Consider the following 27,564-nt stretch of genomic DNA (forward strand, 5'->3'; position numbering starts at 1 on the left):
AAGTCCAGCTTGCTTTGGGCTGTGATCTGATGCGACAGTTCGCAGTGACATCCAGTGACGGGCCGTTCAATGGGGAAGTTAACCTGGACTGAGATTTAAAACTGCCTGGCAGGTTTCCTATTGATATTGGCAATGCACCCAAAGTATATGCACCAATGTTTCAGACACTGTCACTCCCTCAGACACAGCCAGTCACTCAGCATCACTTTCTCAGTCCTCTCCACGAACAACACTGCCTCTTGTGCACGGCCACAATCCTGCAAAGGCCCAAATGAACCAAAGGGACACCAGCATACTTTAACAGCGAATATATCTGGCCCCCTCACCTCTGCAGCGTGAGTATAATCTGCACACTGCACAAGAGTGGGGCAGCGGGAGATGCAGCTTTACTCCAGTTAAATCTTTAAAGCCGAGGTCGAGAGATTGTCGATGTTTACCAGGTGCTGCAGGTAAAACGGATTGTAGAAATCCAGACCATAGTCTCTCAAAAGTCAGGGTGTGTGCTAGCACGTAAAGGGTCTGGCTCTCACAGAGGTTCCCACTTATTTGGGGTTAGTTGAGAGGTTTACTTACCTACAACATATTTCCTTTAGATCTACAACCAGATTTGACAGCAGAGCAACATGACCCACCTTGTTTATCTTACAAAGTCAGGCTGAGCTGTTGCAATAGTCTTATTCACCTTATCAGGAATGGGACTTTAAGCAGTTCAGCATTGAGAGATGGAGACTGAATATCCCCAGTTAGCATTGGAGGTGGGCATCACTGGCTTAGTGTCTACTTTTTAAGCACATAACTGAACGATCCATTCTTCATAGCTTTGCCCGGGGGCCAGGGATTGTCCTGCTCACTGTTCTCTGAGCGTTTTAATGTATCTATATACTTTTTCAGGCAGGGTGACCAGATCTGCCCTCACTACTAATACGTACAATGTCAGTCTAACCCACGTAGTCAAACAGCCTCGAGTAACCCAATCACCTTGTTCATGACAGCCTCACATTGGCCAGCTACTCTCAGGATATCATCGTCACTGGGTCACAATCCTGGAACTCCCTCCCTAACAGCACTGTGGGAGCACCTTCACCACACGGACTGCAGCGGTTCAAGAAGGCAGCTCACCACCACCTTCTCAAGGGGCAATTAGGGATGGCCAATAAATGCCGGGTGAGGTGCGTGACCCCCAGACCTCACAAGCATAACTCCCACATCCCAGAAATGTTTAAAGAAGTCACACATCCTCAGTCTGTGCGGAGCTTGCCGATATCAGTGACATGACACAAGTTGCCTCAGAACTTAGGGAGGGGGACATCGCCACCCAGTGACTGTGTGGAGACATGGCCTGATACTGCCGTGGAGGCAAAGCCTGCCAACACTCACACACCAATAGTAACAGCGTGGGAACGGTACCGGAGGCTGACACGTGGGCTATATCCCAACAAATGAGTGCCTTGGGGGAGGAGAGATAACGCAGGGTCACTGAGATTGGGAGAGGGTCTCAGTCCTCTGTGCCCAGTGTCACTGATAAAGCACCACGTGGAGCAGTGGATCAATCCTGAGGAAAGATTGTTGTAGGCCCGATTTTAATTACCGGGGGCGGGAGGGAGCGATGTGGGAGGGAGCTGCCCCTGGAGTATGAGGCTGTGGAGATTTAAACTCAGGCCCGGACACGGACCCCTGCCCAGAGCCCGTGGAAGCGATGTCACCCACGGTGGGTGGGGTTAAAGTTCATGGGGGGGTCAGATCGGCACCAGGGACCCAGACGAAGAGCTGGTGGCAGGGTAATTGGGGGTGGGGGGGCAGGATAAGTGTGGGGAGGGGGGATGGGGGGGCAGGACCTGGGCAGGGTAACATGAGTTGGGGGGGTTGGGGGGGGGACAGGGAGTTACCCTGGAGGGGTCTGTGGACTACACACCTCACCCTCCTGGCCTACATCACTTGTTGAGCCTCCCCAGCCTTAGGCCCGGCTGCTCCCAGCTTTCACTGGTGGGCCTGGGGCTGTGAGGCTCTCAGTTGACTTATGAGGAAAGGTTGAGTAGGTTGGGCCTCTACTCATTGGAATTCAGAAGAATGAGAGGTGATCTTATCGCAACGTATAAGATTATGAGGGGGCTCGACAAGGTGGATGCAGAGAGGATGTTTCCACTGATGGGGGAGACTAGTACTAGGGGGCATGGTCTTAGAATAAGGGGCCGTCCATTTAAAACTGAGATGAGGAGAAATTTCTTCTCTCAGAGGGTTGTAAATCTGTGGAATTCGCTGCCTCAGAGAGCTGTGGAGGCTGGGACATTGAATAAATTTAAGACAGAAATAGACAGTTTCTTAACCGATAAGGGGATAAGGGGTTATGGGGAGTGGGCAGGGAAATGGAGCTGAGTCCATGATTAGATTAGCCATGATCTTATTAAATGGCGGAGCAGGCTCGAGGGGCCGTATGGCCTACTCCTGCTCCTATTTCTTATGTTCTTATGTTCTAGTCGTGCCCCCAGTGAAATGGTGTGTGTGACTCGCTGGTGTTACCAGGATACAAGTGTGTCATTGAACCCGGTCAAGTAAACATGGTGTGGGAACAGGAGCAAGGTTCAAGGCCCTCCCTCCATCCAACCCCCCCCCCACCACCCCAATCCAAACGCCCCCCATCCTAACTCCCCCCCCCCCCCCCCCACCCCTCAGCCAGGCTGGGCTGTGATCTTGTGCCACTAATTACGGGAAAATCTGTCCATAAATCTGTTTGTTGCTAAGCAAGGCATTGTGTGCTGATAATAATGAATGTAGACTGTGCACTTGGTGCTACCTGGCACCTCAGAATGGGAGGAGTAGGTTTGTGTTTGCAGTGAGGTGCTGGCTGATGGAACATTACCCGAGTCTCCCACTCAGTCTGTAGAGCAGCTTTCAGTGTCCCCTGTAGCCAGGGTCGGAGGGAGTTTCCGTCACAGCCCTCCCGGTAGTTTGCCGGGATGGTGCACTGGAGGGGAACGGGACCCCCACTACCAGACTCCTTGCTATCTCCATAGTCCCTGGATCGCAGGATTGGAATGGTCCTGTGAAAATTCAGGTTCTTCCTTGGGGAGTAAGGCTGATCATCTTCCTCAGTAAGTACCGCCATCTCCCACCTTCAGCACTTCTCACCATGCGGGCTGTGAAGTCAGTCTGGGGAACACTCCTCTGTGTGTCTGCTGTGGGTTCATGGATTACTCTCAGTATACGGTGTACACGGTTCCACTGACATGGCAAAGTCACGCTGACTGTGTCCTGCTCAGTCTGATGACAGATCCCTCCTGTACCTGTGTGTCTGTGTCTGCCTTGGGCGGGGGGTACTGCTCCATCGTTAACAAGTCATTAGTATTGACAAATAAACTTTGTGTGAGTGCTGCTTGAGCACTGTCAGAATAAGGAGTTGGGTTAACAATTCAGACACACTTCAGGGCAGGGCGCGGCCAGGCATTGCTCCAGTGGGGAAGGAAAGGTTGACTTTGCCAGCTCAGTCTGTGTGGCCTTGCCCATGGCCAGCCAGCGATTCCCCACAGCCACCCTTCTCCAGCCTCAGTTCCAAGCTTCCTCGCTCTGAGCCGCCTCGCTGGCTCACAGGTGGAGGTGGGCTGCTGTGTTGGTGTGCGTATGGTGGAAGGAATGATTCGGGTATACCATCTCCTCGGTCAGGGAGCTGAGCACAGAACAAAGGCTCTCGTGGCTTTTCAGCACCGAGCTGAAATATTTCAGCTCCTCGTTCAGCTCTCTGATGTCCTTCCTCAGGGCTGCGTTCTCTTTCTCCAAATGCTCACTTTCCTGCAAAGACAATACAGACAGAGATATTGGAGAGGGCTTTCCGCAAGTGCTGACATTGCTCAGGACACACGGTATGTGACATTATTTCTGCACCGGATACAGGAATGGAGAAAGTAGCAATTAGAGGCGGTCACCCCACAGCTTCAGAGTGTTCCGGCAGAGAGGGAGTGGGTGACCCCTGGACAGAAGAGGACCACCAGGGAGGTAGTGCAGGAGACCCCTGAGTCCATCTCGCTCGCCAACCGCTATTCTCTTCAGAGTATGGGTGAGGGCGATGGTGCCTCTGGGGAGTGCAGCCAGAGCCAAGTCCACGGCACCACGGGTGGCTCAGCTGCACAGAGGGGGAGGAAGAAGAATGGAAGACCTATCGTGGTAAGGGATTCGATAGTCAGGGGAACAGACAGACGTTTCTGCGGCCACAGACGTGACTCCAGGATGGTATGTTGTCTCTCTGGTGCCAGGGTCAAGGATGTCACTGAGCGGCTGCAGGGCATTCTGGGGGGAGAGGGTGAACAGCCAGAGGTCATAGTCCATATCGGGACCAATGACAGAGGTAGGAAGAGGGGTGAGGTCCTGCAGGCAGAGTTTAGGGAGCTAGTAAAGAGATTAAAAAGCAGGACATCAAAGGTAGTAATCTCCGGATTACTCCCGGTGCCTAGACTATGAAAGTAGACAAGTCCCCTGGACCTGAAGGCTTACATCCTTGGGTCTTAAGAGAAGTGGCTGCAGAGATAGTGGATGCATTGGTTGTAATCTACCAAAATTCCCTGGATTCTGGGGAGGTCCCAGTGGATTGGAAAACCGCAAATGTAACACCCCTATTTAAAAAAGGAGACAGACAGAAAGCAGGAAACTATAGACCAGTTAGCCTAACGTCTGTTGTTGGGAAAATGCTGGAGTCCATTATTAAAGGAAGCAGAAGCAGGACATTTGGAAAAGCATAATGCAGTCAAGCAGAGTCAGCATGGATTTATGAAAGGGAAATCATGGAGTTCTTTGAGGATGTAATGAACAGGGTGGATAAGGGGGAACCAGTGGATGTGGTGTATTTGGATTTCCAGAAGGCATTCGATAAGGTGCCACATAAAAGGTTACTGCACAAGATAAAAGTTCACGGGGTTGGGGGTAATATATTAGCATGGATAGAGGATTGGCTAAGTAACAGAAAACAGAGAGTCAGGATAAATTGTTCATTCTCTGGTTGGCAACCAGTAACTAGTGGGGTGCCGCAGGGATCAGTGCTGGGACACCAACTATTTACAATCTATACTAACGACTTGGAAGAAGGGACTGAGTGTAATGTAGCTAAGTTTACTGATGATACAAAGATGGGAGGAAAAGCAATGTGTGAGGAGGACACACAAAATCTGCAAAAGGATATAGACAGGCTAACTGAGTGGGCAAAAATTTGGCAGATGTAGTATAATGTTGGAAAGTGTGAGGTCATGCACTTTGGCAAAAAAAAATCAAAGAGCAAGTTATTATTTAAATGGCGAAAGATTGCAAAGTGCCGCAGTACAGCGGGACCTGGGGGTACACAGAAGGATAGTATGCAGGTACAGCAAGTAATCAGGAAGGCCAATGGTATCTTGGCCTTTATTGTAAAGGGGATGGAGTATAAAAGCAGGGCAGTCTTGCTACAGTTATACAGGGTATTGGTGAGGCCACACCTGGAATACTGCGTGCAGTTTTGGTTTCCACATTTACAAAAGGATATACTTGCTTTGGAGGTAGTTCAGAGAAGGTTCACTCAGTTGATTCCGAGATGAGGGGGTTGACTTATGAGGAAAGGTTGAGGAGGTTGGGCCTCTACTCATTGGAATTCAGAAGAATGAGAGGTGATAGTAATGAGAGGGAGAGCAATAAAGAAAGAAAAGATAGATTACGAAGGTAAACTTGCGCAAAACATAAAAACAGATAGTAAAAGTTTTTACAGATATATAAAACGGAAAAGAGTGACTAAAGTAAATGTTGGTCCCTTAGAAGATGAGAAGGGGGATTTAATAATGGGAAATGTGAAAATGGCTGAGACCTTAAACAATTATTTTGCTTCAGTCTTCACAGTGGAAGACACAAAAACCATGCCAAAAATTGCTGGTCACAGGAATGTGGGAAGGGAGGACCTTGAGACAATCACTATCACTAGGGGGGTAGTGCTGGACAGGCTAATGGGACTCAATGTAGACAAGTCCCCTGGTCCGGATGAAATGCATCCCAGGGTATTAAAAGAGATGGCGGAAGTTATAGCAGATGCATTCGTTATAATCGACCAAAATTCTCTGGACTCTGGGGAGGTACCAGCGGATTGGAAAGCAGCTAATGTAACGCCTCTGTTTAAAAATGGGGGCAGACAAAAGGCAGGTAACTATAGGCCGGTTAGTTTAACATCTGTAGTAGGGAAAATGCTTGAAACTATCATTAAGGAAGAAATAGCGGGACATCTAGATATGAATAGTGCAATCAAGCAGACGCAGCATGGATTCATGAAGGGGAAATCATGTTTAACTAACTTACTGGAATTCTTTGAGGATATAATGAGCATGGTGGATAGAGGTGTACCGATGGATGTGGTGAATTTAGATTTTCAAAAGGCATTCGATAAGGTGCCACACAAAAGGTTACTGCAGAAGATAAAGGTACGAGGAGTCAGAGGAAATGTATTAGCATGGATAAAGAATTGGCTGGCGAACAGAAAGCAGAGAGTTGGGATAAATGGGTCCTTTTCGGGTTGGAAATCGGTGGTTAGTGGTGTGCCACAGGGATCAGTGCTGGGACCACAACTGTTTACAATATACATAGATGACCTGGAAGAGGGGACAGAGTGTAGTGTAACAAAATTTGCAGATGACACAAAGATTAGTGGGAAAGCGGGTTGTGTAGAGGACACAGAGAGGCTGCAAAGAGATATAGATAGGTTAAGCAAATGGGCTAAGGTTTGGCAGATGGAATACAATGTCGGAAAGTGTGAGGTCATCCACCTTGGGGAAAAAAAACAGTAAAAGGGAATATTATTTGAATGGGGAGAAATTACAACATGCTGCGTTGCAGAGGGACCTGGGGGTCCTTGTGCATGAATCCCAAAAAGTTAGTTTGCAGGTGCAGCAGGTAATCAGGAGGGCGAATGGAATGTTGGCCTTCATTGCGAGAGGGATGGAGTACAAAAGCAGGGAGGTCCTGCTGCAACTGTACAGGGTATTGGTGAGGCCGCACCTGGAGTACTGCGTGCAGTTTTGGTCACCTTACTTAAGGAAGGATAAACTGGCTTTGGAAGGGGTACAGAGACGATTCACTCGGCTGATTCCGGAGATGAGGGGGTTACCTTATGATGATAGATTGAGTTGACTGGATCTTTACTCGTTGGAGTTCAGAAGGATGAGGGGTGATCTTATTGAAACATTTAAAATAATGAAAGGGGTAGACAAGATGGAGGCAGAGAGGTTGTTTCCACTGGTCGGGGAGACTAGAACTAGGGGGCACAGCCTCAAAATACGGGGAAGCCAATTTAAAACTGAGTTGAGAAGGAATTTCTTCTCCCAGAGGGTTGTGAATCTGTGGAATTCTCTGCCCAAGGAAGCAGTTGAGGCTAGCTCATTGAATGTATTCAAGTCACAGATAGATAGATTTTTAACCAATAAGGGAATTAAGGGTTACGGCGAGAGGGCGGGTAAGTGGAGCTGAGTCCACGGCCAGATCAGCCATGATCTTGTTGAATGGCGGAGCAGGCTCGAGGGGCTAGATGGCCTACTCCTGTTCCTAATTCTTATGTTCTTATGTTCTTAACGAAATGTATCAGATTATGAGGAGGCTTGTCAAGGTGGATGCAGAGAGGATGTTCCCACTGATGGGGGAGACTAGAACTAGGGGGCATGATCTTAGAATAAGGGGCCACCCATTTAAAACTGAGATGAGGGGGAATTTCTTCTCTCAGAAGGTTGTAAATCTGTGGAATTCGCTGCCTCAGAGAGCTGTGGAGGCTGGGACATTGAATAAATTTAAGACAGAAATACAGTTTCTTGAACGCTAAGGGGATAAGGGGTTATGGGGAGCGGGCAGGGAAGTGGACCTGAGTCCAAGATCGGATCAGCTATGATCATATTAAATGGCGGAGCAGGCTCGAGGGGCCGTATGGCCTACTCCTGCCCCTATTTCTTATGTTCTTATGTTGTTATGTTGTTTTGAGTGTAAAACACATGAAACTGAGGCAGAGTGCTAGCGAGAGCATTTCACCCTCTGGGTGAGAAACTCCAGAATCTGAAACAACAGCAGTTACTTTAGCTGAGCAGCTGGTGCATTTCACAGAAAGTTCCCCCCCCCTAAAGGTCGAGCTTCATTCAATGAAAAAGGCAGCGCTCTCTCTCCTTCCTCACTGTCACCGCTGACAGATCACACCAGAATGGAAATTCCTGACATTTTTTGATGGAAACGGCTACACTTTGCCCGCCTACACTCTCACTGATGCAAACTAGTCAGTGACATGTGTGGTGTGACTGACAGAAGCAACGACACAGGAACGATATTGTGCACCCAGGGTTCCTGCCCCTGCAACTGGCTGTTCAATGACTCAAACGTCACAGCCGTGGGTCGCAGACATTATTGCATGTCCTAAATTGAAATTAAATATTCTCTTTAATGCCGTGAGAATTTGGGGACAGAGAGCGACAGTGAGGCAGGTGCGGGTTTCTTTGTAAAGGCCAAAATGTCTTACTGGCAAGTGGCCATCTGATTCATTCATTTCAGAATATAGGACAGTTAACGTAGCCCAGCTAGGCAGCAAAATGCAGGAAGTGTGCAGTCATTACCTGCTTGCAGACCAGATTCACTGCTTCCTCTGACAGTTTCACACATGCTAACCACAGACATGTCTGACTCAACCATGACAGTGTGCTGCCGTTCTCTGAGGAACACGCTTCACGCTGTGCATTTGGACACGTCTGTACCTCACACACGCAACAAGCAGCCCCTCTGTGGCTACTGAGAACCAGGCACTTTATCCCTGCAAAGGGCAGGCACAGCACAGAAAGATTTTGCTGCTCCTGAAATCTCCAGATCCTTCGGGAGAAGGGAGGCACCCAGGACAGGGCTGCAATCGGTGTGATGCTGAGTGACTGGGTGTGAGTGAGGTCAGTGCGGTAAGGGATGGATGGGTATGTCACACAGAGCAGTACACAGTGATCCAGGGTGAGCGCACATTCTGGTGATATGGGATGACACAATTGGGCCTTCTCCTCCAACGCTCTTTCCTGATTGTTCAGCTCAGTGGGACTTCAATCTTTTGGTTCCATTCTTACCTAGCCAAACACAACCAGGGTATATCAGCAATGGCTTCTCTTCCTGTAAAGGGTTATGGGGAGCGGGCAGGGAAGTGGAGCTGAATGGTGGTGCAGGCTCGAGGGGCCGAATGGCCTACTCCTGCTCCTATTTCATATGTTCTGCCAACTATCACCTCCAGAGCCCACCCAGGACCTATCCTTGGGTCTCCTGTTCCTCATCGACATACATCGCCTTTGTGTGCAGGCACAGACTGAGCTTCCAATGCCAGTCCTGCCTCTCCATCCCTCAGTCTACCCCCTGTCCCACACCACTGTCTGCTGTTGTCAGGCTGCCTATCCCACACCCAGCTTTGCAGGAGCCACAATTTCTTCCACCAATCATTGGGAACATCAAAGCCATCACCTTCAGCCCGTACTGTCGATTCCATCCCCCGCCCTGGCCATTCTCAACCTCACTATCTCCAACCGTGGATCCAATCTGACCCTCAGCTGATCATTCTCTCCGTCACAAACACCAGTGAGTTTTACCTCTATAACAACATCCACTTTCGCCCCTCCACCAGCCGCCCTCTCGCTCTCCTGATTCGGGAATTGAGCCGACAGATTGAAAATTTGCGAATGTTTTAAGGGTGGGAGAGAGAAACCCAATAAATACAGGCCTGTCAGTTACTGCCCCTCCGACAGTGCAGCGCTCCCTCAGTACTGCCCTCCGACAGTGCGGCGCTCCCTCAGTACTGCCCCTCCGACAGTGTGGCACTCCCTCAGTACTGCCCCTCCGACAGTGCAGCGCTCCCTCAGTACTGCCCTCCGACAGTGCGGCGCTCCCTCAGTGCTGCCCCTCCGACAGTGCGGCACTCCCTCAGTACTGCCCCTCCGACAGTGCGGCACTCCTTCAGTACTGCCCCTCCGACAGTGCAGCGCTCCCTCAGTACTGCCCCTCCGACAGTGCGGCACTCCTTCAGTACTGCCCCTCCGACAGTGCGGCACTCCTTCAGTACTGCCCCTCCGACAGTGCAGCGCTCCCTCAGTACTGCTCCTCCGACAGTGCGGCACTCCCTCAGTACTGCTCCTCCGACAGTGCGGCGCTCCCTCAGTACTGCCTCTCCGACAGTGCAGCACTCCCTCAGTACTGTCCCTCCGACAGTGCAGCACTCCCTCAGTACTGCCCCTCCGACTGTGCAGCGCTCCCTCAGTACTGCCCCTCCGACTGTGCAGCGCTCCCTCAGTACTGCCCCTCCGACAGTGCAGCACTCCCTCAGTACTGCCCCCCCCGACAGTGCGGCGCTCCCTCAGTACTGCCCCTCCGACAGTGTGGCACTCTCTCAGTACTGCCCCTCCGACAGTGCAGCGCTCCCTCAGTACTGCACTATAATAAAGTGTAGTCAGCGTGGATTTCATGAGGGAAATTCATGCTTGACCAACTGTATTGAATTATTTGAGACAGTAACAGAAAGGATAGAAAAAAGCTAATGCAGTAGATGTAATATATTTGTATTTTCAAAATGCCTTCGATAAGGTATCACATGACCAAGGACAGAGACTGTGGAGCCAGGGGACAAGCAGCAGAGTGGATAGCTCGCTGGCTACAAAATAGAAAACAGAGAGTAGCGATAGATGCTCAGATAGACAAAGGGTGGACGGTGGCATTCAACAAGGATTGGTGCTGGGACCATGGCTGTTCACCATTTATATAAACAATTTGGTCTCAGGAATTGGAAGTACAATTTCAAAATTTGTGGATGACACCAAATTGGGAGTGCAGTTAGTACAGAGGAGAACTGCAATAAAATACAGGAACATGAGAATTAGGAGCAGGAGTCGGCCATTCGGCCCCTCGAGCCTGCTCCACCATTCAATGAGATCCTGGCTGATCTTCTACCTCAACTCCACTTTCCCGCCCGATCCCTTGATTCCCTTAGTTCCCAAAAATCTATCGATCTCTGCCTTGAATATACTCAATGACTGAGCCTCCACAGCCCCCTGGGGCAGAGAATTCCAAAAATTCACCACCCTCTGAGTGAAGAAATTCCTCCTCATCTCAGTCCTAAACGGCCAAGCCCTTATCCTGAGACTGTGACCCCTGGTTCTAGACTCCCCAGCCCGGGGAAAACATCCTCCCTGCATCTACCCTGTCAAGCCCTGTAAGCATTTTGTATCTTTCAATGAGATCACCTCTCATTCTTCTAAACTCTAGAGAATATCGGCCTAGTCTGCTCAATCTCTCCTCATAGGACAATCCCCCCATCCCAGGAACAGTCTGGTGAACCTTCGTTACACTCCCTGCATGGTAAGTATATCCTTCCTTAGGTAAGGAGACCATGAATAACTTTGCAGAATGGGTGTTTAATTGGCAAATGAGCTTCAATGTAGATCAGAGTGAGGTGGTGCATTTTAGTTAGATGAATAAAAAAGCCCCAAACTCCGATACACAAATCACTAAACATAGCGACGCAGGTTAATAAGGTCATAAAAAGCAAAACCAGCTCTGGGGTTCATTTCTAGAGGGATAAATTTGAAAAGCAGAGAAGTTATGCTAAACCTGTATTGAACCTTGGTTAGACCACACTTGGAGTACTGCGTACAGTTCTGGTCACCATATTATAAAAAGGATATAGAGGCACTGGAGAGGATGCAGATAAGATTTACAAGGATGATACCAGAACTGGGAAGTTATACCCATCGGGAAAGATTGAACTGGCTGGGGCTCTTTACTCTAGAAAAGGGAAGACTGAGGGGTGGCCTGATAGAGGTCTACATGATTGTGAAGGAGTTGGACAGGGAAGACCAGAACTAAGGGCCATCAATATAAGATAGTCACTAAAAAATCCAAGAGGGAATTCAGGAGAAACTTCTTTCCCCAGAGAGTGGTGACAATGTGGAACTCGCTGCCACAGAGAGGGGTTAAGGTGAATAGTATCGATGGGTTTAAGGGGAGGCTGGATGAACACATGGGGGAGAAGGGAATGGAGGGTTATGTGATGGGGTGAGATGGAGAGGGTGTGGGGAGACTGGTGTGGAGCACGGACTGATTGGGCCAAGTGGCCTGTTTCTGGGCTGTAAATACCGGTTAAGCAACGCCTCAATTTAAAATTCTCATCCTTGTTTTCAAATCCCTCCATGGCCCTCGCCCCTCCCTATCTCTGTAACCTCCTCCTGCCCCACCCCTGCTCCCCCCCACCCCAAGATCTTTGCACTCCTCTAATTCTGCCCTCCTGAGCATCCCTGATTATAATCGCTCCACCATCGGTGGCCGTGCCTTCTGTTGCCTGGGCCCCAAGCTCTGGAACTCCCTCCCTAAACCTCTCCACCTCTCTATCTCTTTTTTCTCCTTTAAGATGCTCCTTAAAACCTTCATCTTTGATCAAGCATTTTGGTCACCTGCGCTAATTTCTTCTTATGTGGCTGGGTGTGACCTTGGGGTGTTTCACCGTGTTAAAGGTGCTCTATAAATGCAGTGGTTGCTGGTCCCAATGGGCTGTCTCTGGGTTGTAAATACGATGTGATCCATTCCCCCAGCTCTGTCTCCCTCAATCCTGATCCTAAAGCAGCTGCTGATGTGAGCATGTGTCACTGTGCTCCTCGCTGCTGCTGGGTGACGTTATGCTGGCCTGCTGTCCGGGTCCATCTAACCCTCACTCCATCCCCTTACCTGGTGCAGCGTGTCTGCTTTTAGAGTCTGTCTTTGCCGACTCTTCTGAGCTGCCAGCCGATTCTTCTCCCTTCGATTCAACTTCTTTGTGTCGTCAAAGTTTTCCTAGAATGTGAGAGTAGGTTTGAGTTTTTTAGGCAAACGCAGATACAGAATGTGTGCCACACTGAATAGATTCAAATTGTGTGCAGCATCGGGTAGTGTCCCGAACGGTATACTGGGTGTACAGTAGTGTTTGGAAGATGTATATAATATATTGTATTCCAGTTACACAGTGTTGCTACAGTCAGTGGATCTGATCGCTTGCTGCCTATTTAATTACATTGTCTCTGCCCCCTCGCAGAGTAAATGCTGATCTATCCTGATGCTGTGAGCAGTTTAAATTTAGCACAGTGCCGTTATGTGAATCAGCAGCAATGTGACGGAGCTGATTAACCATGCGAGCACTGGCCATCATACACCTGCTCTGCACGTCCCCAGACATGATTCACAGCGCTCTTTAAATAATTTAAATTTCAAAATTAAAAGATCAGTTGGAAATTTCCACCACATTATTACCATGTTTAAGTAGGTCAACATCTGGCTGTTGCCAGTGGTGTGACCAGCAGGATGGAAAGCACGTTTCAAACCGCGCACCCCAGTGTCGCTGTCATTTGGCAGACACCTTGGGCCCTTCCTTCGACATGAAAGGCTCTAGATCAATGCAAGTGCTTGTTATTGTCATCTTTATCCAACTGACCCGGGGCCAGCATTGCCGCTTCCCTTCGGGCCCGTTACCGCCAGAGATCACTGGCCACACTGCGGAGTGGAACCGCTGCCATTTTGGAAATTGCGCTCCTGCGGTACCCGTACAGTGACCCGCACACCTCCCCCCCCCACCCCCGCATCGCTCCGATCCGCTGCTGCCGATCCGTCCCAAGTGCACCACCACAGCGCACACCGCCGATGTTCCCCACCGACAGCGAAATTCCGCCGAGAAAATCTTGCTCCCGCCGTGCGGAGCCAAGGGGAGCTTTTTCTGTCAGTGCGCTGAGCTTGGAGTTGTTGTAAAATGGCGGTGCGGCTCCTGTTAATGGGGAGGGCGCACTGCGGCGGCCGCCATGTATTTATTTTGTCGGCTGAGTGCCATGTCGGGCCGACACTCCTGCCCCCGGGTTCGGCCGGACCGCCAACAGGCAGCCTCACCCCTCCTCTCAGTGCCAGGCCGCTGGCCCAGCCAAAACCCTCCCTGGTGCCCAGTGGGCCGAAGTTAAACAATCGCGCCGATCTCCCTTTAAGTGAAGGGCAGAGCGTGGTGACGTCATCAGCGCTACGCTGGCGAGTGACAGCGGTGGACACTCCGGCCGCCCCCAAACCTCCGGCCCTCCAGTGACCGAACGTTCACTCACCACCGCACTCCGGCCCCGTTATGACCCATTCCGGTCCGCCAGCAAAAAAGCCAAAGAGCGGAATTTAGCTCAAGAGGCCACTGCATCCACTGCGCCGGTAAAATCACCAGAAACAGGGTGGGTGCACCCCGTTTCCAGCGGGGGGCAACTTCAGCTCCACCCCCCCGGTCTCCCATTCTCTCAACAACTACCTCCGACAATCAGAGTCCAACCAAAGCTCAGCGGATCCCAGTGACCAGACCAAAGCCAGAGATGTCTGAAGGTGCCAACAATTGATAAAGTCTGGATCACATTTACAAGCAGGCCCGACGGAGGCAGTGGCCCTGTGTGGGAGCAGCAGCGAGAGCTGAGGCGAGACGGAACGGATAAAAGGCACGGCTCGACAGGCAACATTCGAAAGGGACGTCAGAGTTTAAAAGTGACGGCAGCACAAGGGAAGTGAGTATTGGGTAAGTGAGTTTTTTCTGTTAAGTTAGTATTTAGTCTTTAAATAATGGAGCCGCAATAAAATTGATAAAGGATATTTCTAATCTAAAACACCTAATTAATTAAATCAGCTGATTGCTGAGTAGTTGCTGGGTGTGTTTTGCTAAGGTTTAAAGTTTATTTCTGTTCGATAGTTCTGAGTGTAACTAGAGGGATGGCAGGATAGCTCAGTCCCTGGACTATACATCCTGTGGTCTGTGGGACAGCTCAGTCCGTGGACTGCACATCCTGTGGTCTGTGGGACAGCTCAGTCCATGGACTGTACATCCTGTGGCCTGTGGGACAGCTCAGTCCGTGGACTGCACATCCTGTGGTCTGTGGGACAGCTCAGTCCGTGGACTGTACATCCTGTGGTCTGTGGGACAGCTCAGTCCGTGGACTGCACATTCTGTGGTCTGTGGGACAGGTCAGTCCGTGGACTGTACATCCTGTGGTCTGTGGGACAGCTCAGTCCATGGACTGTACATCCTGTGGCCTGTGGGACAGCTTAGTCCGTGGACTGTACATCCTGTGGTCTGTGGGACAGCTCAGTCCGTGGACTGTACATCCTGTGGTCTGTGGGACAGCTCAGTCCGTGGACTGTACATCCTGTGGTCTGTGGGACAGCTCAGTCCATGGACTGTACATCCTGTGGTCTGTGGGACAGCTCAGTCCATGGACTGTACATCCTGTGGTCTGTGGGACAGCTCAGTCCATGGACTGTACATCCTGTGGTCTGTGGGACAGCTCAGTCCGTGGACTGCACATCCTGTGGTCTGTGGGATAGCTCAGTCCGTGGACTGCACATCCTGTGGTCTGTGGGACAGCTAAGTCCATGGACTGCATATCCTGTGGTCTGTGGGACAGCTCAGTCCGTGGACTGCATATCCTGTGGCCTGTGGAACAGCTCAGTCCGTGGACTGTACATCCTGTGGTCTGTGGAACAGCTCAGTCCGTGGACTGTACATCCTGTGGTCTGTGGGACAGCTCAGTCCGTGGACTGTACATCCTGTGGTCTGTGGGACAGCTCAGTCCGTGGACTGTACATCCTGTGGTCTGTGGGACAGCTCAGTCCGTGGACTGCACATCCTGTGGTCTGTGGGACAGCTCTGTCCGTGGACTGTACATCCTGTGGCCTGTGGGTTAGCTCAGTCCGTGGACTGCACATCCTGTGGTCTGTGGGACAGCTCAGTCCATGGACTGTACATCCTGTGGCCTGTGGGACAGCTCAGTCCGTGGACTGTACATCCTGTGGTCTGTGGGACAGCTCAGTCCGTGGACTGTACATCCTGTGGTCTGTGGGACAGCTCAGTCCGTGGACTGCACATCCTGTGGTCTGTGGGACAGCTCAGTCCGTGGACTGTACATCCTGTGGCCTGTGGGACAGCTCAGTCCCTGGACTGTACATCCTGTGGTCTGTGGGACAGCTCAGTCCGTGGACTGCACATCCTGTGGTCTGTGGGACAGCTCAGTCCGTGGACTGTACATCCTGTGGTCTGTGGGACAGCTCAGTCCGTGGACTGCACATCCTGTGGTCTGTGGGACAGCTCAGTCCGTGGACTGTACATCCTGTGGTCTGTGGGACAGCTCAGTCCGTGGACTGTACATCCTGTGGCCTGTGGGACAGCTCAGTCTGTGGACTGTACATCCTGTGGTCTGTGGGACAGCTCAGTCCATGGACTGCACATCCTGTGGTCTGTGGGACAGCTCAGTCCATGGACTGTACATCCTGTGGTCTGTGGGACAGCTCAGTCCGTGGACTGTACATCCTGTGGTCTGTGGGACAGCTCAGTCCATGGACTGTACATCCTGTGGTCTGTGGGACAGCTCAGTCCATGGACTGTACATCCTGTGGCCTGTGGGACAACTCAGTCCGTGGACTGTACATCCTGTGGTCCGTGGGACAGCTCAGTCCCTGGACTGCACATCCTGTGGTCTGTGGGACAGCTCAGTCTGTGGACTGTACATCCTGTGGTCTGTGGGACAGCTCAGTCCGTGGACTGCACATCCTGTGGTCTGTGGGACAGCTCAGTCCGTGGACTGTACATCCTGTGGTCTGTGGGACAGCTCAGTCCGTGGACTGCACATCCTGTGGTCTGTGGGACAGCTCAGTCCGTGGACTGTACATCCTGTGGTCTGTGGGACAGCTCAGTCCGTGGACTGTACATCCTGTGGTCTGTGGGACAGCTCAGTCCGTGGACTGTACATCCTGTGATCTGTGGGACAGCTCAGTCCGTGGACTGCACATCCTGTGGTCTGTGGGATAGCTCAGTCCGTGGACTGCACATCCTGTGGTCTGTGGGACAGCTAAGTCCATGGACTGCATATCCTGTGGTCTGTGGGATAGCTCAGTCCGTGGACTGCACATCCTGTGGCCTGTGGGACAGCTCAGTCCGTGGACTGTACATCCTGTGGTCTGTGGGACAGCTCAGTCCCTGGACTGTACATCCTGTGGCCTGTGGGACAGCTCAGTCCGTGGACTGTACATCCTGTGGTCTGTGGGACAGCTCAGTCCCTGGACTGTACATCCTGTGGTCTGTGGGACAGCTCAGTCCCTGGACTGTACATCCTGTGGTCTGTGGAACAGCTCAGTCCGTGGACTGTACATCCTGTGGTCTGTGGGACAGCTCAGTCAGTGGACTGTACATCCTGTGGTCTGTGGAACAGCTCAGTCCGTGGACTGTACATCCTGTGGTCTGTGGGACAGCTCAGTCCATGGACTGTACATCCTGTGGTCTGTGGAACAGCTCAGTCCGTGGACTGTACATCCTGTGGTCTGTGGGACAGCTCAGTCCGTGGACTGTACATCCTGTGGTCTGTGGGACAGCTCAGTCCGTGGACTGTACATCCTGTGGTCTGTGGGACAGCTCAGTCCGTGGACTGTACATCCTGTGGCCTGTGGGACAGCTCAGTCCGTGGACTGTACATCCTGTGGTCTGTGGGACAGCTCAGTCCATGGACTGCACATCCTGTGGTCTGTGGGACAGCTCAGTCCATGGACTGCACATCCTGTGGTCTGTGGGACAGCTCAGTCCATGGACTGTACATCCTGTGGCCTGTGGGACAGCTCAGTCCATGGACTGTACATCCTGTGGTCTGTGGGACAGCTCAGTCCGTGGACTGTACATCCTGTGGTCTGTGGGACAGCTCAATCCGTGGACTGTACATCCTGTGGCCGATGGGACAGCTCAGTCCGTGGACTGTACATCCTGTGGTCTGTGGGACAGCTCAGTCCGTGGACTGTACATCCTGTGGTCTGTGGGACAGCTCAGTCCGTGGACTGCACATCCTGTGGTCTGTGGGACAGCTCAGTCCGTGGACTGCACATCCTGTGGTCTGTGGGACAGCTCAGTCCGTGGACTGTACATCCTGTGGTCTGTGGGACAGCTCAGTCCGTGGACTCTACATCCTGTGGTCTGTGGGACAGCTCAGTCCGTGGACTGCACATCCTGTGGTCTGTGGGACAGCTCAGTCCATGGACTGTACATCCTGTGGTCTGTGGGACAGCTCAGTCCATGGACTACACATCCTGTGGTCTGTGGGACAGCTCAGTCCGTGGACTGCACATCCTGTGGCCTGTGGGAAAGCTCAGTCCGTGGACTGTACATCCTGTGGTCTGTGGGACAGTTCAGTCCGTGGACTGTACATCCTGTGGTCTGTGGGACAGATCAGTCCATGGACTGTACATCCTGTGGTCTGTGGGACAGCTCAGTCCGTGGACTGTACATCCTGTGGTCTGTGGGACAGCTCAGTCTGTGGACTGTACATCCTGTGGCCTGTGGGACAGCTCAGTCCGTGGACTGTACATCCTGTGGTCTGTGGGACAGCTCAGTCCGTGGACTGCACATCCTGTGGTCTGTGGGACAGCTCAGTCCGTGGACTGTACATCCTGTGGTCTGTGGGACAGCTCAGTCTGTGGACTGTACATCCTGTGGTCTGTGGGACAGCTCAGTCCGTGAACTGTACATCCTGTGGTCTGTGGGACAGCTCAGTCTGTGGACTGTACATCCTGTGGTCTGTGGGACAGCTCAGTCCGTGGACTGTACATCCTGTGGCCTGTGGGACAGCTCAGTCTGTGGACTGCACATCCTGTGGTCTGTGGGACAGCTCAGTCCCTGGACTGTACATCCTGTGGTCTGTGGGACAGCTCAGTCCGTGGACTGTATATCCTGTGGTCTGTGGGACAGCTCAGTCCGTGGACTGTACATCCTGTGGTCTGTGGGACAGCTCAGTCCGTGGACTGCACATCCTGTGGTCTGTGGGACAGCTCAGTCCGTGGACTGTACATCCTGTGGCCTGTGGAACAGCTCAGTCCGTGGACTGTACATCCTGTGGTCTGTGGGACAGCTCAGTCCGTGGACTGTACATCCTGTGGTCTGTGGGACAGCTCAGTCCGTGGACTGTACATCCTGTGGTCTGTGGGACAGCTCAGTCCGTGGACTGTACATCCTGTGGCCTGTGGGACAGCTCAGTCCGTGGACTGTACATCCTGTGGTCTGTGGGACAGCTCAGTCCGTGGACTGCACATCCTGTGGTCTGTGGGATAGCTCAGTCCGTGGACTGTACATCCTGTGGTCTGTGGGGCAGCTCAGTCCCTGGACTGTACATCCTGTGGTCTGTGGGACAGCTCAGTCCGTGGACTGTACATCCTGTGGTCTGTGGGACAGCTCAGTCCGTGGACTGTACATCCTGTGGTCTGTGGGACAGCTCAGTCTGTGGACTGTACATCCTGTGGCCTGTGGGACAGCTCAGTCCGTGGACTGTACATCCTGTGGTCTGTGGGACAGCTCAGTCCGTGGACTGCACATCCTGTGGTCTGTGGGACAGCTCAGTCCGTGGACTGCACATCCTGTGGTCTGTGGGACAGCTCAGTCCGTGGACTGTACATCCTGTGGTCTGTGGGACAGCTCAGTCCGTGGACTGTACATCCTGTGGCCTGTGGGACAGCTCAGTCCGTGGACTGTACATCCTGTGGTCTGTGGGACAGCTCAGTCCGTGGACTGTACATCCTGTGGTCTGTGGGACAGCTCAGTCCGTGGACTGCACATCCTGTGGTCTGTGGGACAGCTCAGTCCATGGACTGCACATCCTGTGGTCTGTGGGAGAGCTCAGTCCGTGGACTGTACATCCTGTGGTCTGTGGGAAATCCTGGACACTTCGTGCAGCCGGGGCGAGCAGTGTGCGGGAGGTGTCTCCAGCTGCACCAACTCGAGCTCCGTGTTTGGAGCTTGAGCGGCGGCTGGAGTCACTGCGGTACATCCATGAAACTGAGAGTTACGTGGATAGCACGTTTCTAGAGGTGGTCACCCCACAGCTTAAGAGTGTACAGGCAGAGAGGGAGTGGGTGACCACCAGGCAGAAGAGGACCACAAGGCAGGTAGTGCAGGAGTCCCTGAGTCCATCTCGCTCGCCAACCGCTATTCTCTTCAGAGTACCGGTGAAGGCGATGGTGCCTCTGGGGAGTGCAGCCAGAGCCAAGTCCACGGCACCACGGGTGGCTCAGCTGCACAGAGGGGGAGGAAGAAGAATGGAAGACCTATCGTGGTAAGGGATTCGATAGTCAGGGCCACAGACGTGACTCCAGGATGGTATGTTGTCTCTCTGGTGCCAGGGTCAAGGATGTCACTGAGCGGCTGCAGGGCATTCTGGGGGGAGAGGGCGAACAGCCAGAGGTCATAGTCCATATCGGGACCAATGACAGAGGTAGGAAGAGGGATGAGGTCCTGCAGGCAGAGAGATTAAAAAGCAGGACCTGAAAGGTAGTAATCTCCGGATTCCTCCCAGTGCCTCGAGCTGGTGAGTACTGAGATAGGAAAATAGAGCAGATGAATGCCTGGCTGGAGACATGTTGCAGGAGGGAGGGCTTTAGATTCCTGAGGCATTTGGACCATTTCTGGGGGAGATGAGACCTGTACAAGCCGGATGGGTTACACCTCAACAGAACCGGACCAATATCCTCGCGGGGTGGGTTTGCTCATGCTGATGGGGAGAGTTTAAACTAGCTTGGCAGGGGGATGGGAACCTGAGAATAGATTCAGTAGGAAGGGGAATAAAACTGGAATTGGAAAGCAAAAATGTAGAAAATAAATTTGAAGGACAGAGGAAACAAGGGTTAGTAAGTAGTAATTAAGGAGGTCTTCCTGTGCTGAATGGTATATACTTTAATGCAAGGAGTATAGCGAATAAGGCAGATGAGCTGAGAGCACAGGTAGATACTTGGGAGTATGACATTATAGCTTTACAGAGACATGGCTGAAAGAGGGGCAGGTTTGGCAGCTCAATATTACTTTTTAGACAGGACAGAGAGGGGGGTAAAAAGTGGGGGTGGGTCGGGGTTTGATTAAAGAAACTATTACAGCTGTGAGGAGGGATGATATGTTAGAGGATCATCAAATGGGGCCATATGGGTCGGACTGAAAAATAAAAAAGGGGTGATCACACTGATGGGTGTGTATTATAGACCCCCAAACAGTGGGAGGGAGATAGAAGGGCAAATATGTCGACACATTCTGTGAGGTCCAAAACCCATAGGGCAGTAATAGTAGGGGATTTTAACTATCCTAATATTGATTGGGACACATATAGTGTGACGGGTATAGAGAGTGTGGAATTCCTCAAATGCATTGAAGAGAACTTTTTTAGTCAGTATGTAGCAAGCCCAACGCGGGAGGGGGCGGTTCTGGATTTAGTTTTGGGGAATGAAGCTGGGCAGGTGGAAGGGGTATCAGTGGGAGAGCACTTGGGTGCTAGTGATCATAATTCAGTCAGGTTCAAGGTAGTTATGGATAAGGCCAAGAATAGGCCTGGAATAAAAGTCCCAAATTGGGGAAAAGCTAACTTTAAGTTGAGGAGTGATTTGGCCACAGTGGACTGGAAACAGCTACTTGTGGGTAAATCAGTGTCGGAACAGTGGGAGGCATTCAAGGAGGAGATCCGGAGGGCTCAGGCCAAACATGTGTCCTTAAAGAAAAAGGGGTGGGAATAACAAATCTAGAGCCCCCTGGATGTCTAGGGACTTACAGGGGAGGATAAAGAAAACAAGAGAAGCGTATGCCATATACTGACGGCTAAATACTGTAGAATCTCTGGAGGAATATAGAAAGTCCAGGGGTAAAATTAAACAGGATATTAGGAAAGCAAAGAGAGAGCATGAAAAATTCTTGGCAAGTAAAATCAAGGTAAACCCAAAGATGTTCTATATATTTCTTTAGAGCAAAAGGATAACTAAAGAAAGGGTAGGGCCTATTAGAGACCATGAGGGTAATCTGCGTGTGGAGGCGGAAGATGTGTGTATAGTTCTTAATTAATACTTTGTGTCTGTTTTCACAAAAGAGAGGGGCAATGCAGATACTGCTATCAGGGAGGAGAAGTGTGGAATATTAGTTGAAATAAATATAGTGAGAGAGGAGGAATTAAGGGGTTTAGCAGCTTTGAAAGTGGATAAGTCCCCAGGCCTGGATGAAATATATCCCAGGCTGTTAAGCGAAGCAAAAGAGGAAATAGCAGAGGCTTTGACGATCATGTTCCAATCCTCTCTGGCTACAGGTGTGGTGCCGGAGGATTGGAGGACTGCTAATGTGGTATCTTTGTTTAAGAAGGGAGAAAGGGATAGACCGAGTAATTACAGGCCTGTCAGCCTAACCTCGGTGATGGGAAAATTATTGGAAAAAATCCTTAAGGACAGGATAAATCTTCACTTAGAAAGACACGGATTAATCAAGGAGAGTCAGCATGGATTTGTTAAGGGAAGGTCGTGTTGGACTAACTTGATTGAATTTTGTGAGGAGGTAACCAGGAGGGTCGATGAGACTAGTGTGTACATAGAAACATAGAAAATAGGTGCAGGAGTAGGCCATTCGGCCCTTCGAGCCTGCACCACCATTCAATAAGATCATGGCTGATCATTCCCTCAGTACCCCTTTCCTGCTTTCTCTCCATACCCCTTGATCCCTTTAACCGTAAGAGCCATATCTAACTCCCTCTTGAATATATCCAATGAACTGGCATCAACAACTCTCTGCGGCAGGGAATTCCACAGGTTCACAACTCTCTGAGTGAAGAAGTTTCTCCTCATCTCAGTCCTAAATGGCCTGCCCCTTATCCTAAGACTGTGTTCCCTGGTTCTGGAGTTCCCCAACATCGGAGACATTCTTTCTGCATCTAACCTGTCCAGTCCCGTCAGAATCTTATACGTTTCTATGAGATCCCCTCTCACCCTTCTAAACGCCAGTGAATAAAGGCCCAGTTGATCCAGTCTCTCCTGATGTAGTGTATATGGATTTTAGCAAAGCTTTTGATAAGGTCCCACATGGTAGACATGAAAGTAAAAGCCCCTGGGATCCAGGACAAAGTGACAAGTTGGATCCAAAATTGGCTCAGAGGCAGGAAGCAAAGGGTAATGGTTGATGGGTGTTTTTGTGACTGGAAGGATGTTTCCAGTGGGGTTCCACAGGGTTTAGTACTGGGTCCCTTGCTTTTTGTGGTGTACATCAATGACTTGGACTTTGAATGTTGGGGGTATGATTAAGAAGTTTGCAGATGATACTAAAATCGGCCGTGTGGTTAATAATGAAGAAGAAAGCTGCAGACTGCAGGAAGATATCAATGAACTGGTCAGGTGGGCAGAGCAGTGGCAAATGAAATTTAATCCGGAGAAGTGTGAGGTAATGCATTTGGGGAGGGCTAACAAGGAAAGGGTATACACATTAAATGGTAGGACACTGAAAAGTGTAGAGGAACAAAGGGACCTTGGAGTGCAGGTGCATAGATCCCTGAAGGTAGCAGGCCTGGTAGATAAGGTGGTTAAGAAGGCATATGGAATGCTTGCCTTTATTAGTCGAGGCATAGAATACAAGAGCAGGGAGGTTACGCTTGAACTGTATAAAACACTGGTTAGGCCACAGCTGGAGTACTGCATGCAGTTCTGGTCACCACATTACAGGAAGGACATGATACCACTGGAGAGGGTACAGAGGAGATTTACGAGGATGTTGCTGGGAGTGGAGAATCTAAGCTATGAGGACAGATTGGATTGGCTGGATTTGTTTTCATTGGAACAGAGGAGGCTGAGGGGAGACCTCATTGAGGTGTCTAAAATTATGAGGGGCCTGGGCAGAGGGGTCAACAACCAGGGGGTTGTTTAAATTTAAAGTAATTGGGGGGAGGTTTAGAGGGGATTTGAGGGGAAATGTCTTCACCCAGAGGTTGGTGGGGGTCTGGAACTCACGGCCTGAAAGGGCAGTAGAGGCAGAAACCCTCACCACATTTAAACAGTACCTGGATGTGCACCTGAAGTGCTGTAACCTACAGGGCTACGGACCGAGAGCTGGAAAGTGGGATTAGGCTGGGTAGCTCTTAGTCGGCCGGCGCGGACACGATGGGCCTATGATTGTATGTTATTGCCTTATGCAATAGTTTTCTCAGCTGGTGCCTGGTGAGAGGAGCCCATTCAGCCCCTCGAGCCTGCTCCACCAGAGGATCAGATGACGGCTGATCAGGACCTCAACTCCATTTACCCGCCTTGTGCCATACCCTCCGTTCTCTGACCGGAAAATCTGTATTAACATTAGTGTTGAGAATGGAATTGTGCCCCGGATCCACAGCCTTGTGGAGGAGAACCTTTGTGTGAAGAAGTGTTTCATGATTTTTCTTGCGAAGATGTAACTGTAATGTTAAGGTTATGTCCCCTTGTATTTCCCCCCAGGGGAAAGAGTTTTTCCATATCCACCCTGTCAAATCCTTCAATCATTTTCAACACCTCGATTACATCTCCCTCAATGCTCTGAAGGCAAGAGAATACAACCCGACTTCATGCAACATGTCGTCATAACTCAACCCGACAGACCAACAACAGAGAGGTCCAGGGGCCCACAGAGCAGCTTCAGAATTAGCTCCACGCACAGTGAGTGGGAATAGGGAGCGACGCTTCCTGCAACTTGCAACATATCGCACATTTATCTTCCTGCTCCACTCCATGAAGGACATCCTTAAATAATGAGTATTAAAGAATGGGCTTGCATTAATATCGCGCATTTAACGATTCAACTCAGAGAATGCAATGTCTTCTGCTGCTCACACATTACTTCACAATGATAGAGTTCCACGCTTACAAAACGGGAAAGCTCCCTCTACACCGTCCCATCAAACACTCCCAGGGCAGGTACAGGGGGTTAGATACAGAGTAAAGCTCCCTCTACACTGTCCCATCAAACACTCCCAGGGCAGGTACAGCACAGGTTAGATACACAGTAAAGCTCCCTCTACACTGTCCCCTCAAACACTCCCAGGGCAGGTACAGCACGGGTTAGATACAGAGTAAACTCTGTAAAGTGCCTCAATATACGCAGCCCTTACCATCTATCCATTGTGATTACACCTCAATTCCTCAGGTCTGTTGCCCACCTTGGCATTTTGTCAATTGCTCAAGGTGTAGTGTAAAACAGCGAAGAGGTGTGTTCCTGAGCTTATGCCTATTGTGCAGCAGTTGAAAGGAGTACAGCAACATGGGTTTGTGTAACGCTGTACTGCAGTAACATGCACAGCAGCAGATACTGTTAACAGTTGAATCGCACCATGCCCGCGCCTCTGGTTACAGAGTGTGAGGGTCAAATTATCTCTCCAGCTCAGCAGTCCCGAGCTCAGTGTGTCCCCTTATACTGATAAGAAAATCCTTGGGTGTACACGATAAGCAGCAAATAACAGGCTGGGTGTGCAACGGCCATCTCTAAACCTGCTAGCTCGTGAGCAGAACAGTGAATTATTTTCATATTTTAAATGTTATGCAGTTGTTAATTTAGAAACATGCATTTTGGTGATACTACCAGGCAAATAGTGATACCTGCCCTCCTGTATGGCTCAGAGACATGGACCATGTACAGTAGACATCTCAAATCACTGGAGAAATACCACCAACGATGCCTCCCACAAGATCCTGCAAATCCCCTGGGAGAACAGGTGCACCAACATTAGCATCCTTGATCAGGCCAACATCTCCAGCATCGAAGCACTAACCACACTCGACCAGCTCCATCGTGCAAACCACATTGTTCGCTTGCCCGACACAAGACTCTCAAAGCAAGCGCTCTACTCAGAACTCCGACACGGCAAGCGAGCCCCAGGTGGGCAGAGGAAACGTTTCAAGGACACCCTCAAAGCCTCCCTGATAAAGTGTAACATCCCCACCGACACCTGGGAGTCCCTGGCCAAAGACCGCCCTAAGTGGAGGGCGCTGAACACCTCGAGTTTCGTCGCCGAGAGCGTGCAGAAACCAAGCGCAGGCAGCGGAAGGAGCGTGCGGCAAACCAGTCCCACCCTCCCTTTCCCTCAACCACTGTCTGTCCCACCTGTGACAAGAGACTGTGGCTCTCGTATTGGACTGTTCAGTCACCTGAGAACTCGTGTTAGAGTGGAAGCAAGTCTTCCTCGATCCCGAGGGCCTGCCTATGATGATGATGACAGACCAATACTCCCTACAAACTATTCAGACAATAACAATTGGAATCAATGAGGTTCTGCACAATTAGCTTCCCTCTCCTCATCAGAACTGGCAATGCAAAGGTTAAAAGTATGTGTAAGAGGGAGAACTCGAACTCAACTCTTTTGCTGAAGAGAATGCCAAGTGTGGCCTTCCCCAGAGAATGCCTGCAATCCAACCCTGTGGTTTGCTGTTCGAATTCCACCAGTGAGGAAATGGTATCTGGCTCCTGTACCACAGTGGCCACTTCCTTTTGGAACATTTGCAATCGATCTTGTGTAACTGTGACAAGCCAGAAGCTCCCCCCAGTGGCTGGGCTGGGCCTGAGTGAGCAGGCAGGGTCTGTGCTGAGTGATTGGGGCTAACCCAGGGGGGACTTGTGCCCCCCGCTCTCCCCACAGACACCCACAGTGGCCGGCGGGGCACTATATAGGTGATCTGTGTCACCGTTGAGTGGTCCAGTACAGCCGAGACTGACTTCGCAACATGTAGAACACGTTGTGGGAGCGAGGGCTGAGAAACTTTGCCCTGCAGCCCAGCGACAGCTCACAGCTTCAGGGAAGGGCAGCAGAGAATTGGGGGAAAAAGGCAAGAAAATAGGCGCATGCTTTGACTGAGGGCAAAATGCGTCGCTCACAGGGAAAAGCATTTACATTTAACGAGATGGTAATTTTTTAAAGAAGTTTGAAACAGAAGACTTGCACATTAACTGTTGAAAGATTTCGGATAGTCCCACTCACACACTAAGTTAGACAGACTGAGCGTGCATTCAGTTACTGTGCCTGGAAGACTATCTCTGCCTTGCCCAGTTTAGACACAATGCCTGCTCTGTCCCCTCCCCAGATGAAGTGTACCTGTTTGCCAGTGGTCGGCTGGTACGTGTTGTAGCTGCTGTCACTGCTGTCAGAGTCCTGAGCCATCCCTGTCCGAGCAGCCTGTTTGTCACACGCTCTCTCTGCCTCTCAGTGCTCGCACCTCCCATCTCACTTTTCTAAAGTCTCCAAGCAACCACTTCTGGTAAGCAGCGTGCCCTGCTAAGCTGGAAGTCACGTGGTTGTGGCGGAAACTCTGTCACACACATCTGGGAATAGAAGCAGCAAAAACCCAGCAAAAAACCCAAGGCCTGTCTCAGTGAGTGGGAGCAGCACACACCGGCAGAGCAGAGTCGGCAAAGAGCCAGAGGCACGCCATGGGTCACAGGGCAAAGTTGGCACCAAACCCGCTCATTACACGGGCACAGAGAGAGGCTCAGACTTCAAAAGACCAGGGGCTTTCAAACCCTTACAGTTTCAGAATTGACATAATTAATCATTCCGAAAATTAAAAGAACGATTAATGTTTAAATGTTTGTAAGGAAAAGAGAGTGTAATGTGAAAGTGAATGCGGAAATCACAGGAAGGAGTCCTGTGTATTCACTAATGTCACAACTTGCAGAAAAAGTGAGCTGAATGTTTGGAAGTTATAAACCCTGATTCCTCACCAGGAACAGGAAGCATTTCCTATTCTCACAGTTCGGCTGCGTTTTGTGCTACAGTA

The 27,564-nt window shown here is 50.8% G+C and overlaps 1 protein-coding gene across 1 annotated transcript; it reads right to left on the reverse strand.

Annotated features, from left to right (window-relative positions):
- Nucleotides 1-2,675: 2,675 nt before the first annotated feature.
- Nucleotides 2,676-27,016, reverse strand: LOC139243954 (basic leucine zipper transcriptional factor ATF-like). Its single transcript, XM_070870916.1, has 3 exons — nucleotides 26,883-27,016; nucleotides 12,703-12,807; nucleotides 2,676-3,783 (listed from the first exon to the last, which is right to left on the reverse strand). The coding sequence occupies exons 1-3, from the start codon at nucleotides 26,946-26,948 to the stop codon at nucleotides 3,580-3,582; spliced, it is 375 nt and encodes a 124-aa protein (XP_070727017.1). The 5' UTR covers nucleotides 26,949-27,016; the 3' UTR covers nucleotides 2,676-3,579.
- Between the last annotated feature and the right edge of the window lie 548 nt (nucleotides 27,017-27,564).

The sequence above is a fragment of the Pristiophorus japonicus genome, unplaced genomic scaffold (assembly GCF_044704955.1).
Source record: "Pristiophorus japonicus isolate sPriJap1 unplaced genomic scaffold, sPriJap1.hap1 HAP1_SCAFFOLD_193, whole genome shotgun sequence".
Classification (NCBI taxonomy): domain Eukaryota; kingdom Metazoa; phylum Chordata; class Chondrichthyes; family Pristiophoridae; genus Pristiophorus; species Pristiophorus japonicus.

Coding starts and splice junctions, on each gene's coding strand:
- LOC139243954 (XM_070870916.1), bottom strand. CDS start 26,948: ATGGCTCAGGACTCTGACAGCAGTGACAGCAGCTACAACACGTACCAG. Junction 12,808..26,882: donor AGCCGACCACTGGCAAACAG/GTACACTTCATC, acceptor CTCACATTCTAG/GAAAACTTTGACGACACAAA. Junction 3,784..12,702: donor AAGCAGACACGCTGCACCAG/GTAAGGGGATGG, acceptor TTGTCTTTGCAG/GAAAGTGAGCATTTGGAGAA.